Source organism: Mustela erminea, chromosome 18 (genome assembly GCF_009829155.1).
Source record: "Mustela erminea isolate mMusErm1 chromosome 18, mMusErm1.Pri, whole genome shotgun sequence".
Lineage (NCBI taxonomy): Eukaryota > Metazoa > Chordata > Mammalia > Carnivora > Mustelidae > Mustela > Mustela erminea.
Genome location: NC_045631.1, coordinates 7,631,521 through 7,649,602, shown reverse-complemented (window position 1 = coordinate 7,649,602; position 18,082 = coordinate 7,631,521). Strand labels below are relative to the sequence as shown.

The 18,082-nt window shown below is 47.0% G+C and overlaps 1 protein-coding gene across 1 annotated transcript in view; it reads right to left on the bottom strand.

The window, feature by feature from the left end:
• The window catches only part of LOC116577378 (protoheme IX farnesyltransferase, mitochondrial), a 131,937-nt gene that overhangs the window by 33,687 nt on the left and 80,168 nt on the right, over window positions 1-18,082 (bottom strand). The window contains exon 5 of the mRNA XM_032320458.1: window positions 6,765-6,835. Within this exon, the coding sequence (XP_032176349.1) occupies window positions 6,765-6,835 (71 nt within the window). The remainder of the gene's footprint in view (window positions 1-6,764; window positions 6,836-18,082) is intronic.

The following is an 18,082-nucleotide window of genomic DNA, read 5'->3' as shown; positions in this document are numbered from 1 at the left end:
TACGCCTGTCCCATCCGAACTTGGTTCATTGGTCACCGCCTACAGCCCACCCCACCGTTGCTCACGCTCCCTGCAGCTCACCGGCTGCTGGGGCCTCCTCATTCCCCTGATGCCCTGTGCCAGGTATTTCTAACTCAGAGTCTTCGCTTCTTGTATTTCCCGCACTTGGGAGGTCACCTTCTACTTCTCTACGTGTCCATCCATCCGTCCAACCATCGGTGCCCCCACCCCTCAGTAAGCGTCAGCAATGTGCCCGGCGTGATGGCCGGAATGCAGGCTCTGTGATGCGAGGGAGTCTTGCCTGCTTTGTTCCCTCCCGGATCGTGGCACTAACAATAGTGCCGGGCACAGGGCAGGCGCCCGGCAAGTGGCTTCGCGTCAGTGCTCGCGGGCGCTGGAGACGCACAGGCGGAGGCCCCGGCCCTTGTCCCAGAAGAACACACGTAACGTAGCAGAGCAGGAGGCAGAGGAAACCGCGAGCCACGTGCTACTACGTGCTGCAGCGGAGGCACGACCGCAGAGCAGCCGGGACTCCGCGAGGAAGCGACTAACCCCCATTGCTGCAGCCTGGGCGGGGCCGCGCCTTCCCGCGGAGGGAGCTCCTGGAGCCACGCCCGCCGGGGCCGGAAGCGCAAGGTCCGCACACCTGGTGACACAGGTGACACCAGCAGCGGTCCCGTTAGGGCACAACCGAACACAAAGGGGTGAGTGAGTAGAGGTGAACATCGCAAGGGGGTGAGGCTGCGAGGGCCGGGAAGGCTCAGACCCCAAAAGGCCTTCTACAACGCAGTAAAGCACTGAAAACAAGTATTTTCTTGTAGATCTATTTAGCAGACTCCCAAAGGTGTTTTTTTTTTTTTTTTTAAAGATTTTATTTATTTATTTGACAGAGATCACAAGTAGGCAGAGAGGCAGGCAGAGAGAGGAAGGGAAGCAGGCTCCCCACTGAGCAGAGAGCCCGATGTGGGACTCGATCCCAGGACCTCGGGATCATGACCTGAGCCGAAGGCAGAGGCTTTAACCCACAGAGTCACCCAGGTGCCCACACCCAAAGGTTTTAAGGCAGAAACGGGTGGGATCGTTGAAGGGGAAGGTGCCGAAGACAGCCAGAAAGAGCGGCTGGAGACCAGCTGGGGCGCGGTTCTAAGGCGCGGGGCGACCCGGGATGTTCTGCCCAGCACGGGGCGACCCGGGATGTTTTGCCCAGCCTGGTGGGGCGAGAGGGCAGACGCCAGGGTGCTGCTGGGCACTGGAAAAACACAGTCTCGCCCACGGTCGGATGAAGGGGGCGGGAGGGAAAGTCTAGAGTGACCTACAGGCGCCTGACTCTGGAATGTGAGCCAGCATGGGAGAGGCAGTGACGTCCTGAGATACACACTTCCGGAAGCTGAGACGCCTCTGGAAGCCCCAAAAGAGATGTTCAAAGGGTCTCCACCCAGAAGAGCAGCAGTCTGGGCCAGAGGTATAGACAGTGCCGAGTGCATTGTCTGCCAAGAATGAGATCAGGAGGAGGCTAGCGACCACCAAAGAAGGTGCGGCCAGAGGAGGAAGGAACGGAAAGAACTTGGAAAAGAACAGGTTGGGTCAGCTTGTGCCCATCCTCTGGGTCTCAGCTTCAAGACCTCACCCCTCCGCTGAGTCCACCCCAGCCTCCGCGGTCTGGGTCGGGTTCTCCTCTTTGTGCTGTCCCATCCCCCGGCATGTTCCTCCTGCCGCGCTGACCAGGGCACCCCCGGGTATGGCACGAGGCTTGGCTGGCAGGTGCATTCAGAAATACATTTACGGAGTAAACTGAACGCACGGCAACATTTCATGTCCTTGACACGATCGGCCCGCTACCTCCTTGATGCCGTCCTAAGAGAATGGAGAGCCCGTTATCCACCTCTTAGTAGCCCTGGCAACCCCCACACTCCTCTCCTGGGACGACCTTCTCTTACAAACGTGTCCTGACGGTGGTAAGCAAGAAGGAAGGATTCAGAAATGCCACTGCTGGGTGGGCGTACCAACACTGGCACAGCTGCGGAACCAAGTACACCTGCCACTTTCTGAGTTCTCTCCCTTTCCAAGTGTTTTGCTTCTTTCTCCCCAACCCTAGAAACTAATCTAAATTTCTTCTTTATGTTATTGCCTGATAAGTATTGGAATATTTCTATTTTATTTTATTTATTTATTCTTTGGGGAATATTTATATTTTAAAGCAAATTTTGGAAAGAGGTGAAATTTCTACAAATGACTCCTTTTTTCTCTTGAGTTTTAAACCTTCTTCCCAACAACGCACATGTATTTGCATGATTTTATGGATCTTATTACCACCTGCATGGCGATGCTGCAAGGTTGGAACGGCAGTCCTAGGGGAGGGGGAGGTGGTGGGGAAAGGTTGATCAGTGGCTTGCCTAAGCTTTGAGTCTGTTAGGTACCATTTTTCACTAGACTCTGACCATCTGAAGAACATCTAAAGTTTGAAATGCCTTCTATTATATAGATTTTTAAAAAATTGCTGGTTAATGTTCTCCAATCACCAAGTTAAGACTTGGATCACACTGGATCTGACTTTCCAATAGGAAGATTAACTTCTCTTGACATTAACCTTCATTACGTGCCTTGTGGATTTGACTCCTTGGGTGAGTTGACCCGCCCTTTCGTGAAAGTTCCGGATGTGTGATGTGAAGTCTGCGCTCTGTTCTCTGAGAATCAAAAGGGAGCTCTAAGCCCAACTCCCTCCTGACAAGTCATTCAGAACTGTGACATTTTTGTCAGAAATGTCCAGGCCGTGGGTCGCCTGAGTAGCTCAGTGGGTTAGGCCTCTGCCTTCCGCTTAGGTCATGATCCCAGGGTCCTGGGATCGAGCCCTGCATCAGGCTCTCTGCTCATCAAGGAGCCTGCTTCTTCCTCTCTCTTTGCCTGCCTCTCTGCCTACTTGTGATCTCTGTCTGTCAAATAAATAAATAAAATCTTAATAAATAAATAAAAGAAAAAAGAAAAAAAAGCTATTTGGAGGGGTATGTGGTATGGTGGGTACCTATAAACTGATTTAGAACATACATTCCAGTTAAGTGTTTTTTTTTCCTCCTCTAGTCAAAAAAAAAAAAAAAAAGCAATTGGAATTTATAGGAAGTATACTTAAAAAATAAGGGAATCCTGTTCTACCAGGTGACACCGAGTTGTTGTTCAGCCTGGACGTTACTAAAAGTGAGAGTGGGATGCCATCAGCAATCCTACTGGGAACCAGCACAGTCCTGGGCAAACCGGGATGAATGGCCACTGCACCTCTAGCCCACTGTACAATCGTGTCCCGCGGCAGAGGACGCTCCCCACACTGCCCGACACAGGGCTGAGACCGGCATCCTCTCTCCTCTCTCTTTCATGGGCTCCATTGAACCCCTGGAGCAGGGGCACCTGAGTGGCTCCGTCGGCTGTGCGTCCGACTCTTGGTTTCACTCAGGTCATGGTCTCAGGGTCCTGGGATCGAGCCCCCCATCAGACTCCACGCTCAGCAGAGCGTCTGCCTGGGATCTTCTTGCTCCCTTTCCTTCTCCCCCTGCTCTCTTACTCTCTCTCCCTCACATAAAAAAATAAATAAATCTTTCATCCCTGGATCAAGGTGAACCGTCAGAGATGCCCCTTAGGCGAACATGTCTGGCCACGAGCTTCTTCCACACAACCTGCTTCAAGGTCATTCACTCTAAGTGGTTCTCAGCCGGAGATGATCTTCAGGATCTCCCCCCGGGCTTGCATGGAGAGATGACTCAGAAAAGGATTTGCCTCCTCCATGGACGTCACACAGGACACTCTTCTAAGATCATCACCAAGTGTCCTGTTGTATTTTTTAAGAACAGAGAGGCAGACGTTGGGTCTCCCTAGAGTGGTGTTTTCCTCTCAAGGACGAAGAGACTTTCAGAGACAGTTATGTGTAGCTGTTAGGGACTTGGGGTAGGGAGTCCAATGGAGTAGGCCAAATTTCTTTGTATTATTCTGCTACTTCTTTGTATTACTTGGATCCCCTGTGTACTGGGAGTATTCAACAGCATCTATCTTATGGTGCTGGGGGAATTAAGTATCAATAAGGCACGCAGCGCTTACCTTTATGGTACAGCTGTGATATCACCGGGAACGCAGAATGAAATCCACAGTTCAACCTTATCAACTATGTGAACTGGAGACGCTTTCCTTCTCTTACCACTTATCCCGTATTCTATTTTCTGTAACCCTGACTTTCTTTACACATTTCTCTGCTTTGCTAAAACACAGTCTTACGATACCTTTAAGCCTGGAATAAAGACTAAATTAAACAAGCAAAAATGCACTATCTTCTGGGTCAGCGCCATAAAGCATTCAGCGCCCACCTACCCTGCCATGCTTTTCTGGAAGAAACGAAGAAAAGTTCAGAGAACAGCAGCGACACGTGTGCACAACTGTACTGATTTTCCAGGTTCTCAAAAAAAAAAAAAAAAAAAACCCCAAACCAGAACAACTAGTCCAGGCATACGTTTCTTTCTTTACGTCTATTTCTTTAACTCCTTAGAATATAATTTTATTTATGCAAGTAAAAATTTTCAAAATAAACTGCTATTGGGGCACCTGGGTGACTCAGTGGGTTAAAGCTTCTGCCTTCGGCTCAGGTCATATCTCAGGGTCCTGGGATTGAGCCCCGCATCGGGCTGTCTGCTTGATGGTGAACCTGCTTCCCCCTCTCTCTCTGCCTGCCTCTCTGCCTATTTGTGATCTCTGTCTGTCAAATAAATAAATAAAATCTTAAAAAAAAATGCAATTACTTAAAAGAAAATTAACACAACATATATTTTTTCCTGTATATGCTTGTAGCATTTCTTCAGAATGGAGAGAAGCCAAGCTAGGTACTAAGACAGAAACAGCTGTCATCAGCAAAGACGTCCCAGGACTTCCTTCCCAGACCCGTTAATGATGTCGGGAACCGACACTTCACACGCCCAACTGCAAAGTCTGTGAAGTGGGATAGATTCAGTAAGCCAGAGTCAAATGGGGCAGGGAATACCAAACAGAGAATTTCAAAATAAACTGGCTGGGCTTTACACTTAAATGCCTAAGGGCCATTGTGAATGTCAGAACCAGTAAAGCTGAGAAATGGATGCTAACGGGTGGTCTGGGGGACTTTCTATACCCCCCAACAGCCACCCACTAGATCTGCGTAGTAGTTAGTCATTTATCAGGTTATAATAAACCCTACGTGGCGAGATATAAAGTCCCCAGTTTTAAAACTATGATTCTCAGGGCAAGATTTCCTCTCCCCAGACTGAGAACGGCTCCTTGGACCTGTTTCATAAAATACCTAAGTCGGAGTCCTTTTTTCGGTCCTATCACTTGCCCTTTTAGAGGCTTCTTTAGGTAGCAATTAATGTTTATTATCGTAGATGAGATTCTGCCTGGTCATCTTGCAAACAAAAGATGACGGTACCGGTTTAACAAGACTAATAATTGTGTGGCAGCCTCTCTCCTGTGAAGGATGGGTGTTGCCAATGCCAATCCTCAAGGCCATGTGCGCCCCTCCCTGGATGCATGGGTCGACGTGGCTTTTGTGGGTGCAGGAAACGACCACACTGGGCAGAGTAAGAGATGTGGACAGTGGCACGCCTTTATCTGATCGTCATTAGACGCCTGAAGGCCACTTGCTGGGCTTGTCCCACATTCCCCTGGTTTTCGGGGAAAGCTTGATTTCCCTGCAGGAGGACGTAAGCAGGTCCCTGTGATCTGACCAGTGGCACAGGCAGCTTCTAGCTTTTGAGATGGGTCCCAGAGCTTGCATTTGCTCTTCTAGAACAACCCAGATAAAAGCACTTCGGACACTTTAAATGCAAACGCAGCAGATGGCTTTACTTATATCTCAAAAAAGGAAATTGAGTTATCAGTGGCTATGAGACTTCTGTTCTTATGTGTTTTCTTTGCTCTTTGTGACATAATGGTACTTTAAATTCACTGAAGAACTGAAAGGCTCCCAACAGCTAATATTAAAAATCATCTTTACATAGACTTCTGACTATACCTACATTTGTTTCCTTTATGGTTTTACTGAGTATGTGTTGACTACTTGATCCACAAGTTACCCTGATATATTTAAAGCTCCATGAGGGCACTGCCTGTGGAAACAGGAGAAGATTCGCTGATTTAGAATTGTCAGTAAAACCATTTGTTTCTTTTTATTCTTCTTGGCTTATGATATCCACTGGATTTGAAAAAAAAATTTTTTTTAAATGCCAGTTTCAAGGTCTCCAGGAAGTAAAATGTTTAATTATTAACCATTAGTGATATTAAAATATTTATATGCCTTTTAGTTCTACTTAATTGAATTTGGTAGAAAGGAGAGTAATGGGGGTAGTGCTTTCCTCGGCAGATAACAGCATTATCAGTTTGTCTGAAAAGGTAAGGCTTCAGACAGATCTTTCTTCTGAGACCCTATATGGATTTGTCTGAAATCATTTGTGTTAATGGAGTGTTTTCATCCTCAGCCACTACAAGTGAAACAAGTCTGCATTTCAAAATGGAATTTCATAAAGACATTCATTGCATGAGTTACTCCCACAACAGAACGGCAAATCTTAGATCCATTTTGAGGGCTCTGTAGTACATTTTGGGGAGATTTGAAAAGTACCATGCACCCAAATCAACGCGCCCCTTGGGGAGGGGTGTTATTTTCAGCTCACAACTCAAAGCAAAAGACTGGGACGTAATTCAGGATGAACGAGCAAAGGAATGTTCTAGAAGACGCATGAGACTTCTATTCATGATTTTACCTGATCTGTCCACGAACCAGAGGTCTGTTCTTTGTCCTATTCATGTTTGAATCAAACGGCACCTCGAAAAACTGCAAAAAGATTGAACAAAAGAGAGAAGACATTAACTATAATGTGAAACAATTCTCCTCTTCTGCTTCAGTTCTATACTTTTGTCCACAGTAAATGTCATTTTAATTTTGATCATACAGACTTATATTCTTGGTACTTGGAGGAAAATTCTCAGGGAGAGACATATTTAAACTTTTTATGCCAAAGGGGGGCACCTGGGTTGCTCAGCCAGTTAAGCATCTGCCTTTAGCTCAAGTCATGATCCCAGGGTCCTGAGACCCAGCCCCCCGTTGGGCTCCCTGCTCAGCAGGAAGCCTGCTTCTCCCTCTGCCTCTCGTCCCACTCATGCTTGCTCTCTGTCGCAAATAAATAAAATTTTTAAAAATTTCATTTGAGAGAGACAGGGAGAGCACAAGCAAGGAGAGTGAGAGAGAGAAGCAGATTCCCTGCTGAGCAGGGAGCTGACGCAGGGCTTGAGCCCAGGACCCCAGGATCATGACCTGAGCCGAAAGTAGATGCCCAAATGACTGCGCTACCCTGGCGTCCCTCAAATAAATAAAATCTTAAAAAAAAATTATAAGCTTTAATTGTCCAGAATATGCATGGTTTCAGTTCGATCCACTCTGAAAACCAGTTAAGTATACAGCTGCTTCCTTCAGAGGAAGCTAATTGTTGTAGGAGTAAAGTTTTCATGCTCTAGACGATTTCAGAACCTTGCACACATCCCCAAGCCTGTGAATCAACCACTGGAAATGGGACACGAAAGTCAAGAACCAGGGCTGAGGTAATGAGGACCCACATGGAACTATACACAGCCAACAAGGCGACACTGTGACTGGCGTCACCACCCCTCTCTGCCCAGGGCAGCTCCCCCTTTACACCTGTGATCCCAGCACCACTAACAGCAACGCTTCTCGCTCTCAAAGCAGCCCAATCTGGCAATACACAGATATGGTGACCCTAACAATGAGGTTCTGGCTCTGCTTTCCGGAAATTCATACTATAACACAGGGGTCGGCAAGCTCATAAGCCACATCCAGCTGCCTGCTCCTGCTTTGGTATGGCTCACGAGACGATAATTTTGTTTTTTAAATGACTGAAAAAAATATATACAAAGCAGAAGAATATCCTGTGACATGTGCAAATGATAGGAGAGTCAGATTTCAGTGTCCATTAGCAGAGCTGTGTGGGAACTCACCCACACTCGCTGTCTGTCCTGCTTATGGCTGCCCTCACGCCCCAGAGGCTGGGTTGGGTAGCTGCAACAGAGCGAGCATAGCCCACAAGACCTAAAATATTAACTCTCTGGCCAATTACCGAGAAAGGTCTGCCAACCTAGAACCTAACGGAAAGACCAGGATACAGATGATTATGATAACGTGCAGAGGACAGTGGAAGAGAGAGCTGTGCTAACACGGGCACTGAACCAGCCTGGGAGGCAGGCAGGGCAGGGCACACATCCTTCCAGCCCTCTTAAACAGACTTCAAAACTCAGCAGGAGTCCGATGCCTTAAGGGCACTGGAGGGAAGCCAAGAGCAGTCTAGACGCAAGAGGAAACATACAGAAAGGCACAGGGTGGGCGGCAGCAGAAAGTTCATGATATGCTCGAGTAGCTAGAAAGAGTTCAGGATAGCCCAGAGGATAAAGGTCCTCCCAGGCTCTGCAGGGAGAGATGATGGTGGCGTTTCAGCTTTGCCAACGATGAGTGGCTAGGGGACACTGTCTGATAGCCAGTGAAATGAGGGGTAGTAACACGCAACTTGCAAGGTTAATGTGAGGATTATAAGGTACTGATACACAGCGTCGTGCTTGGCACGGACCAGGTACGTAATAATGACTCGTTTAACTATTGCCATCAGTGTCGCGGGACGGACGCAGAGGACGCGCCAGAGGCAGGGGAAGAGCCAGATCGTGGAGACCTTCACACGCCATGCTAACACGTAGGAGATGCATTTTGGGCATCTAGGTCACTAGGACCGCCTCTTGGAGGACGGTTTTGGCTGAAACGGCCCAGGTGACGGAGGGTGACGGCCTAACAAGGCTGTGGCCATGGAGATGGGAGAGAAATCAACATCCTGCTTCACCCTCTAGCCCAAGGGCCTTTTCAAGTGCACACAGTTTCACAAAGGGGACCTGCCATTTATATTCCTACTAGCAACGTCTAAGAGCTCCACTTCCAGACCCTTCAAAACTCAGTTCTGGGTCATCTCCGGTGGCAAGGAACTACAACCGTCCGAGGGGTTCGCCAAGGACAAAGGGAATATGGAATGGCTTGCAGAAAAAGGTAGTTACAAATACCAGTTGTGGCCCGGTGACTAGGGGCAGAAACAAGGAAGCCAAATACTTTTATTTTCATATGATCGTTATGTATATAAACTAAACTTTTTATTCCCCTCTCCCATTTCCCAGTACTGAATGTATGCTAAACAGTATTTCATCTTGGGTCTCAGAATTTAGGCTGTTCAACATCAAAGCGGACTATGACCCAGCTTGAAGAGGAAGGAACAACACCCAAAGACTCAGACAGGGGCTGGTGAATTTTGGATTAGTGGATGTTGGGTTTTAAGAGGGATCATTTCATTGGCATAAACTCAATTTTGCGATTGCCTTCTTTGCAAGCCAATTTTGACCGAGGTGTGTCTGAGCGCTAGCTGAGCTGACAAGGGACGAACCGTGATGCCTGTTGGGTCTGTGCTGTGCCAACGCAGCTAAACCAGAAGCCAACCTGGCCCACACTCCCGTGCCTGCAGAGCTGGACGTTTAGGGGAGCCACAGAGCTGGCCCGGGGCTTGGGAGGTGGAGCTGAAGTCGAAGCTGTGCTCAACTCCACAGCGGAGGGTCTGCTGGTCACCCTGGTGGCCTGGAGGAGCACCGTGGCTGCAGCTCCTGCCAGCTCCCTGGGCTGCAGCCAATCCCTGAGCTCGTCCACCTCTCATTCAGACCGGGCCAAGGCTGTGCGCTGCTGCATGGAGAAATGCACCCGCTCTTCGGAGGTGGGCTTGGAAGCAGCTAGAGACGGACACGTGCTCCGGTTTGTTCAGATGAGTTTCGGCTCAGCCTTGCAGATCTCAGGTGGCTCCCTACCCCTACTTTCCTGAGGGAAAGTCCTGCTTATCTCAGCCTAGCACCAGACAGCTTCTCTCCCAGGACCGCATCAGCTTGATCCCCCATAATACAACCCTTACATCACTCACAGTGGTTCTGACATTTTTTTTTTTTAATTAATTTATTTGACAGACAGAGATCACAAGGAGGCAGAGAGGCAGGCGGGGGTGGGGGGCGGAAAGCAGGCTCCCCACTAAGCAGAGAGCCCCATGCGGGGCTGGATCCCAGGACCCTGGGATCATGACCTGAGCTGAAGGCAGAGGCTTTAACCTACTGAGCCACCCAGGCGCCCCTCTTTTTTTTTTTTAAATTTTAATTCTCTTATCATCATATTTGCATTTTAATTTTTAAATTTATTTTTTATTAAAAATTTTTAAAAATCATGTTTAGTTTTATCACGTTTAGTTAGCCATAGCTGGTTTTTGATGTAGCGCTCAACGATTCATTACTTGCATAAGACACCCAGTGCTCATCACGACACGTGCCCTTCTTAGTACCCATCATCTGGTTGTCCTGTCTCCCCACCCCACCTCCTTCTGTAACCCTCAGTTTGTTTCCCAGAGTCCAGAGTCTCTCATGGTTCGTCTCCCTCTCTGATTTCTTCCCATTCCGTTTTCCCTCCCTTCCCCCTGTGCTCTGATCAAATCTCAATACGGGCTTCTTCTCTGTTAATGTCAACAGGGTCACTATTTAAAAGAGTTTGACTTTTTAATATGTTCATCTTATCTGGAGTTCTGAGTGACAGGCTTCCTGAGACACATGCATTTATAATTCCTTTTTTTAAAAAAGATTTTTATTCATTTATTTATTTGTCAAAGACACAGAAAGAAGCAAGCACAAGCAGGGGGAGCTGCAGACAGAGGGAGAAGCAGGCTCCCTGCTGAGCAAGGACCTGAATGTGGGACTTGATCCCATGACACTGGGATGGATCATGACCTGAGCTGAAAGCAGACTCCAACTGACTGAGCCACCCAGGCGTCTGCATTTATAACTCTTTTATTTTATAACTGCATTTATAACTCTTAATGTTAAAGAGAGCTATGCAAATATGCACAAGAAGTTTATTCAATGAACCATCAGGGCAAAAGAATACATACGTCTGTAGATTGTATTACTTTCATTTTCCAATGATTTATAAGTGTTAAAGAATTCTTTGCCCCTGAAAGTCTATATTCTTTATTGAACTCGTTCAAGTTACATGTAATTAGAATGTTCTGTCTGTTTAAATTCCCTCCCTAACCCCGACATTCAAACACATTCTATAGGTATTTGAGATAATCTTTCCTTCATAACCTATTAATTTAATTTCACAGGAGTAATGAGGACTCCAATTACAAACCATGTTATTTAAACGCTGGTAAGGTGTTATCTAATGGAACACAGAAACTCTTACATAAATAACTATTTTGGCAGTTCTCAAGTCTTAGTTCAGGAACAGCAGGAGTGATTTCATCTGGATGAAGAAAGGATACTCGCTTGTCGACGTTTCTGGTAGGTCTGCCATCCACAAATGGGAACTGAGGTCTAGAACCAGCACAAACGTGCAATCCAGTGCGAGCCTCCGTGCCAGAACACGGCAGGAGCGTCTGACTTCCACGAGGGCTTGCATTTAGCAGGATGGCAACTGCTGGGTAGAAAGACTGTGGGGACCATGTGAACCAAGACCGGTGGTTCCCTTCAATGAGCACTCAACAATCCTTCCCAGCCCCAAGGGACTCATTACGCCACTTTATTCCATTTTTCATGCATTTTCTACAATGCCTTTCAGTTAGGTTTAGTGCTTTCATTTAGATATTTAAAGCATATTTCCAAAACATAACACATAGGATAGTTAGATGAGAAATTTAGAGGCTGTAGAATATACAGCGGGCTTAATTTACTCATATTTCGTTCCTGTGCTTTTTCATAACGTTCTTATCATTTCCGTTGGCTCCAACGACTTCTGAACAGTGAAGTGAAACTCTTGCAACTTACGTTAAAACCAAATACAAATTCAGTATTGCCAACCCTTCCGATATACCATTCTGCTGCTCCCCTTTTCCATATGCCCTGACTACTTGGAATACTGACAGAAGTGATATACACTGTCGTGAACACAGTCTGGACAGCTGCTCAGGCCACACTGCTTCTCTCCGGGGCCAGGCTAATGTCTCACCTGCCTTTGGAAGGCTCGGATCACTGGGTCTCAAATGGCCCTATAACCCAGCATCCACACCTGGACGCAGCAGTTGGCTTACTGAGCGGGTATCTGATTCGAACTGGGCCGCTAAGAATCTTTCCTCGGATTTTACAAACCAGAGCCAGGGAAAATATGTCCTCCCTTCCTTTCAGTTGTTTGTGGCCACGGACTAGGATAAAGGGAAGTGGAGAAGAGGCCCAACAGGGACTCCTGGGGTCAGGTTACGTCTTGGCCCTTCGCAGTTTCCCGTCAACCCTGTATGGGACTGAACCTCTTGCCTCCAATGGCCTAATACACGAAGACTGGAAAATATTTCAAACGTAGAACAATGTATTATGCAGAAGGGAGTAATACTTTGCTTTTTCCCTTAGCAAACAACTTACTTTCTATTTATGCTCATTTTCAAAACAAGGTTTTCAGTCTCCTTCCTCGTAAAACTCTAGTAGTCTTTTGGCACTCTTTTCTTTTTTCTCTTTCTTTCTTTTCTTTTCTTTCTTTTTTTTTTTTTTTAAAGATTTCATTTATTTATTTGACAGAGAGAGAGATCACTAGTAGCCAGAGAGGCAGGCAGAGAGGAAGGGAAGCAGGCTCCCTGTTGAGCAGAGAGCCCGATGTGGGGCTCGATCCCAGGACCCTGAGATCATGACCTGAGCCGAAGGCAGAGGCATAACCCGTTGAGCCACCCACGCACCCCTTGGACCTCTTTTCATTTTAAACTTCTTCCTTTGTACTCGGCTGCCCTACCTCACCATCTTCCCTCCAATTGTCATATGCTCCCTCTGGCTTCTTCCCCTCCAGAGAGCCTGTATTCTGTTTTACTCCCTCAGGCCCCTGGAGCTGCTAAAGGTAGACAGTCACCTCAAAGTGGCACAAAGGGAAATGGAACTTTCTCTCTTATAACAGGGCAGTACCTGCTTTTAGGAATGACTAGATTCGGTGTCAAATGTGCCACCATGATTCCGGCTCTTTCCATTTCTTGAATGTACCTGGCAAACATTCCTGCTCACAGGCCCTTTCCACGAAGCAGCCAAAATGGCACCGGCAGCCTTGGACTCCCATGCTCCTGGCAACCCAGGCAGAAAGCTGATTTCCTGACAGCTCTACAAGTCAAGTCCAGAACCATCCTCATGGCTAGGTGCAGAGGAGACTATCCTACGAGCGGGGAGAGGTGTTGATGGAGAGACACCATGATGCTCTACCTCCCTCAAGCAGCAAATGTTATCTTCTCTATAGGAAAGAAAAATTGTGTTACCAGAAGAAAGTAGGAAGATGTCAGGCAGACGGAAGCAGTGAAATTATTTATGACTCACTGTAAAACTAACTACCCCAAATCACTTCATTTCATACGTCATACTTACAAAGTAACTTGCCAATGGCAGCAAAGGAATTCCCAGTTTAAGTGTCTGAAAGGCATTAATCAATACGGGAATAGTAATTTATATTAATCTGTGTCTCATAATCAATTCGGGAATGAATTTAATAGTTCTATTTAATACTACAGTAACTGGATCACTGTTTTTGCCTCATACTCATATGCTGAAGAGACAGGACACCATCCCACCAATGGAAAAATATTTATTCGATGCCTATTATGAGTTATTATACCACGCTTTCACATTAGTAATTATTATGACTCCAGAGAGATGATGCTCAGATGTAAAATGCACCTATTAATCTTCACAGATAATGCGTACTTAAGATCCTTCTGACTTTCACGAGTGAAAATGACACAGATACCAAGAGTAGATAGAAATATAACCTGTCTCACGTGATGAATCTCCCTATTCTAACTGTGGTTAGTTAAACCCTGTGCAAAACAAAACAAAACAAAACAAACAAACAAAAAAACGTGTTCTAGAGATGTCTGGAAGTCAGGTTCAGAAAATACTGACTTTGATAACGAGGCACAACTTTTCCTTCCCCTACGCGGAATCACGACAGCAACACTCTTCTCAAGACTCAACAGAGAAACAAACAGGCGAACCTGGCCTGGCAGTTTGTTTCTCCATCCGTCTTGTCAAAGCTGTCAACAAGTGTTTGTCAATCCAATGTGGCTCACAGCTTCCCAGGTCCAAGATAATGTCTCAATCAATCTCAGACCAAGTTAAAAGGGATGCTGGGGAAAAAAAAAAAAAAAAAAAACGCACAGGGAGAGGCCCGTTATCCAGCAGGATTGCATAGGCCATGACTTGGGGCTTACCAATCAGCTAAGAACCCCGGTCAGCCAGTCCTCCGACCAATGTCCTACCACACCTAGAGTAAACAAGGTAAGCAAGCCTCCTTGTTCCCATGGATTCCTCCCCAAGGGGCCTCTGCAGCAACCCGTGTATACGTGCTGCGGTAATGCTCAGAAGTGGCTTTTCCCCCAGGTGGAGACAGGGCAGAGTGCTTCCCGCAGCATTTGACTCCGGCCATCTATCTCTTACGAAGTTGTATTCAAGGCTTCACCCTTAAAGGAGAGTAACAGAAAGGCCTAAAAGGTCACCCGGCACTTAGGAGAGACCCAAAGTACCACATCCTGTAAGTAACAAAACTCAGAAAGTCTCATCAATTTTGACCAGCTTCAAAATCAGTACAGTAGGTCACCCCGTCCCCCGCCCGAGAGATCTCCATTCATAACACTGCTTTCTGGAAAAAGGTGGAAGGAACATACATCAAAATATTTACAAGATTTGTCTCTGGGTAGAAAGATAGGTGGTGATTTATTACCCTTTACCCCCCTGTATTCTGCAGTTGTCTATAAAGACCATGTGTTTCCTACTTCGGGAAAAAAGGATGATAAAACATTCTGCGTAAATGATACAAATACAATATCTGGAGAGACCCTCTTTAGGTTAATCAAGAATTAACTCATCTAGCATTAAAACCCACACGTACGGAGCCTCAGCCGATGAGAACTCCTCCTCCCCACTCAGTCCCCCAAAGAATCACAGGAGGACAAACCCTTGATCCTGAGCATTTCTCAAGTACACCCTCCCTCCCCTGCATAGGCTCAGAGCCTCTCCCTGAATTCCGGCACCCCACTTCTTGTCCCCCAGGTTACAACAGCCTCCTAACCACTTCCTGGTGCCAGTAGGGATCCCGTGTACTAATGTTTCACACAGTAGCCAAAGTGATCTTTCCAGGCAGGCGGGCAGCGGTGGGCCGGCCTTGCACTCCCTGCTCTGCCATCTGAGCCATCTGTGCACCCGCTCAGGAGCCGCCAGCTCCTCACTCACCCCTGTCTGCACAGAGGGCACGCCTCAGGCCGCTGCTGCCACCACCCCCGGACTTGCTGCGTTGCCCCACAGTCAGCTTTTCCCCAAGTGGGTTCTGGGGGGGCTGGTGGTATGCTGGGGGGCCTGCCCTCCCCACCGACCCCCGGTTTCACAGGGGGCTTCTGCACCCTGGCTGGCCTACACAACCTCTCCCACCACCTCGGCCTGCGCTCTCCGCAAGGAGGTTCCCCATTTGGCTGCTCTCAGGCATCCCCGGCTCCTCCCTCCCCTCCCTGTTAGATGCATGCCATCTAACAGGACACTGTCGTTTCCTGCTCTTACTCCTGCGGACACGGACTGGACACCCTCAGCCTCCTCTCCCTCCCAGGGCTAATCCCTCTGGCCAGGCGGGCGATCTGGGCCTTCCCACCTCTCAGGAAATTGATCTATCAACTACCACTTTCCTCTCTGGCACGTTCAGCTTGCAGCTTTTGCTTGGATTACCCCCATCTGTACCTAAACACGTGTGATCTCCGCCTAGCCCCACAACCTGACTTGAGCACAACGTTAGCATCTGGTCTCTCCTGCCAGTATTCATGAAGTCTGGGGCCTCCATCTGAGCCAGGGTGATCAGTAGCAGGAGGTGTCCGGGGTGAGGTTGAGCAGCCTCCAAAACCTCCAAATAAGCTCCAAGGAATTTCTCTCTAACAGCTGCCGAGGACTATGATCCCATCTTTGCAAAAAACCATTTTTAAAATAGTTTACTCTGAAGGCCAATCGTGAAGAACAGATAAATGCAGTAAAACCCACTACAGGCTATTGATATGAACAGACACTGAGACTGGAAAATTAAACACACACACACACACACACACACACACACACACACACACTTTTTAGAGCAGGGCTTAAGACATGAGAAAATCTCTTTTCGGCCAGTGCTATATACTCCTTCCTGCTCTACTGTGGACACAAGGCTATCATATTAATAGATCCTTGTGGATCCCTCCAGAACTGTAAAACAAAACAGGCGTGCTTACTGACAACAGGAACGTGATAAAATAATATGACAGGAGTCTAACCTCGGAAACAGCTCCCTCAAACACCACAAAGAGTTTAAATGCCCCTCTTTACCAAAAAAAAAAAAAAAAAAATAGTAGAAAGAAACGAGGACATGACTGTTTTTTAAAAGGCAAGAAATAAGTAAAATCATCTTTTCTAGTACTCCGAGGCAGGAGAATGGTAGGATACTCAGAGAAGGAAAGGTTATACCACACGCAATAAAACGGGCAAGTCTACAGAGGGTCAGTTGTGGCTCTAACGTACATCTGGTCATGACGGGCCAGGGCAAGGGGCTAGAGAAATCATTAAGCAATCTGAGAACTCCCCAACAAAGAAACTGTAAAATTCTGGACTATAAAGCAAAGGAAACACACTTAATCTCTGAGGAGTTGCAGAATGTATTTCAACTGGGTTATCCTTTCCCTCCTAAGGACACAGCCATACACCAGAACCTGGGCTGATACAATATCTCCACTGTACGCATGTGGGCACTAAGCCAGCTTGCTCCGGCAACCCCTGGCACCTGTTGGTTTAATCATCGCAGAGCGGAGAGAAAGGGAAGGGGGAGCAAAAGGGAGGCGGCTGGCGGCGGGTGCGGGGGCGGGGGGGTCATGGGGGAAGGAATGGGAAAAAAAAATACACGTCCCATTCATTTTGCCTATCAGAGAATATACACCTTCGAAAAAACAGTTAACACATTCTTTCTGTAAATTTTCAGTAACATGTTGAAAGCTTAACACGTTTCTTCTAAGATTACAGTTTATTTTTGAACTTTGGAGACTGTGCGCCTGAAAAGGGAAAGGATTTGGTTTGCTAGGAGACACCGACTTTCTTAGCAAATGTTGTCTTGGCAAAGTGACCTGAGACCTCTCCTTTTCATGTCCCTCCCCGTTCCTTCCACCTCTGAGAGTCTGTGATGGAAGAACATTTAAAATGGATTTCAGCTTTAGCAGAATTTCTCCGCTACCCGCTTCCCCCACAATCCTAGAATATTCTCTTACCGATGCCCTATAGTGAATTTGAAATAACTTAGTGAAAATCGTCAGGTTTAAAGCAAGTGTAATAGAAAATGTGCTTCTTTGTGAATTTCAGTTTAGAAAAAATCATACGGTGAATTAAAGCAATGACTATTACATCAAAATAATGATAGATAAATAAATATGAGAAATAACAATGAGTGCATGAAAGGATAAAGGCAGCGCATAAAATACCCCGCACATTTGCACAGAGGGCTTGAGGAAGTGTTATACGGTGGTCACTAAGCAACATACTTCGGACAGATTTTACAATGGTTCCTGTTCCTATGTTCCCACTGCTTTCCCTTCAACCTCATTTATGGGAAATGCTTTAATTCTGAGATTGATATATTCAGAATGTACGTCCAAGCGCGGAGCCCGACCATCCCCACGGCAGAGGAGGGTCTAGTGTCCCTCTGCTGAAAGCCATGAAGTGGCTGAAAATTCCTCTGGTAGGGCTAGACAATTGTCACACACAATGCACAGGACATTTGGGTAACAGCCCAGAACCCTCAACAGTTTAAGTATGTGGCTTCTTTCCTGAAAAGCCAAACAAAAAAACCGTAATATGCCATAAGCGTGGTCACTCTGTTCTGAGAAGTGTTTATGTGCACACACCACGTTCCAAAATGATCTGAAAACAGCGAAGAGGTCAATCCACGTAAAAAATATTTCCAGTCCTCCTCCAATCGGGACCAAACTGGTAA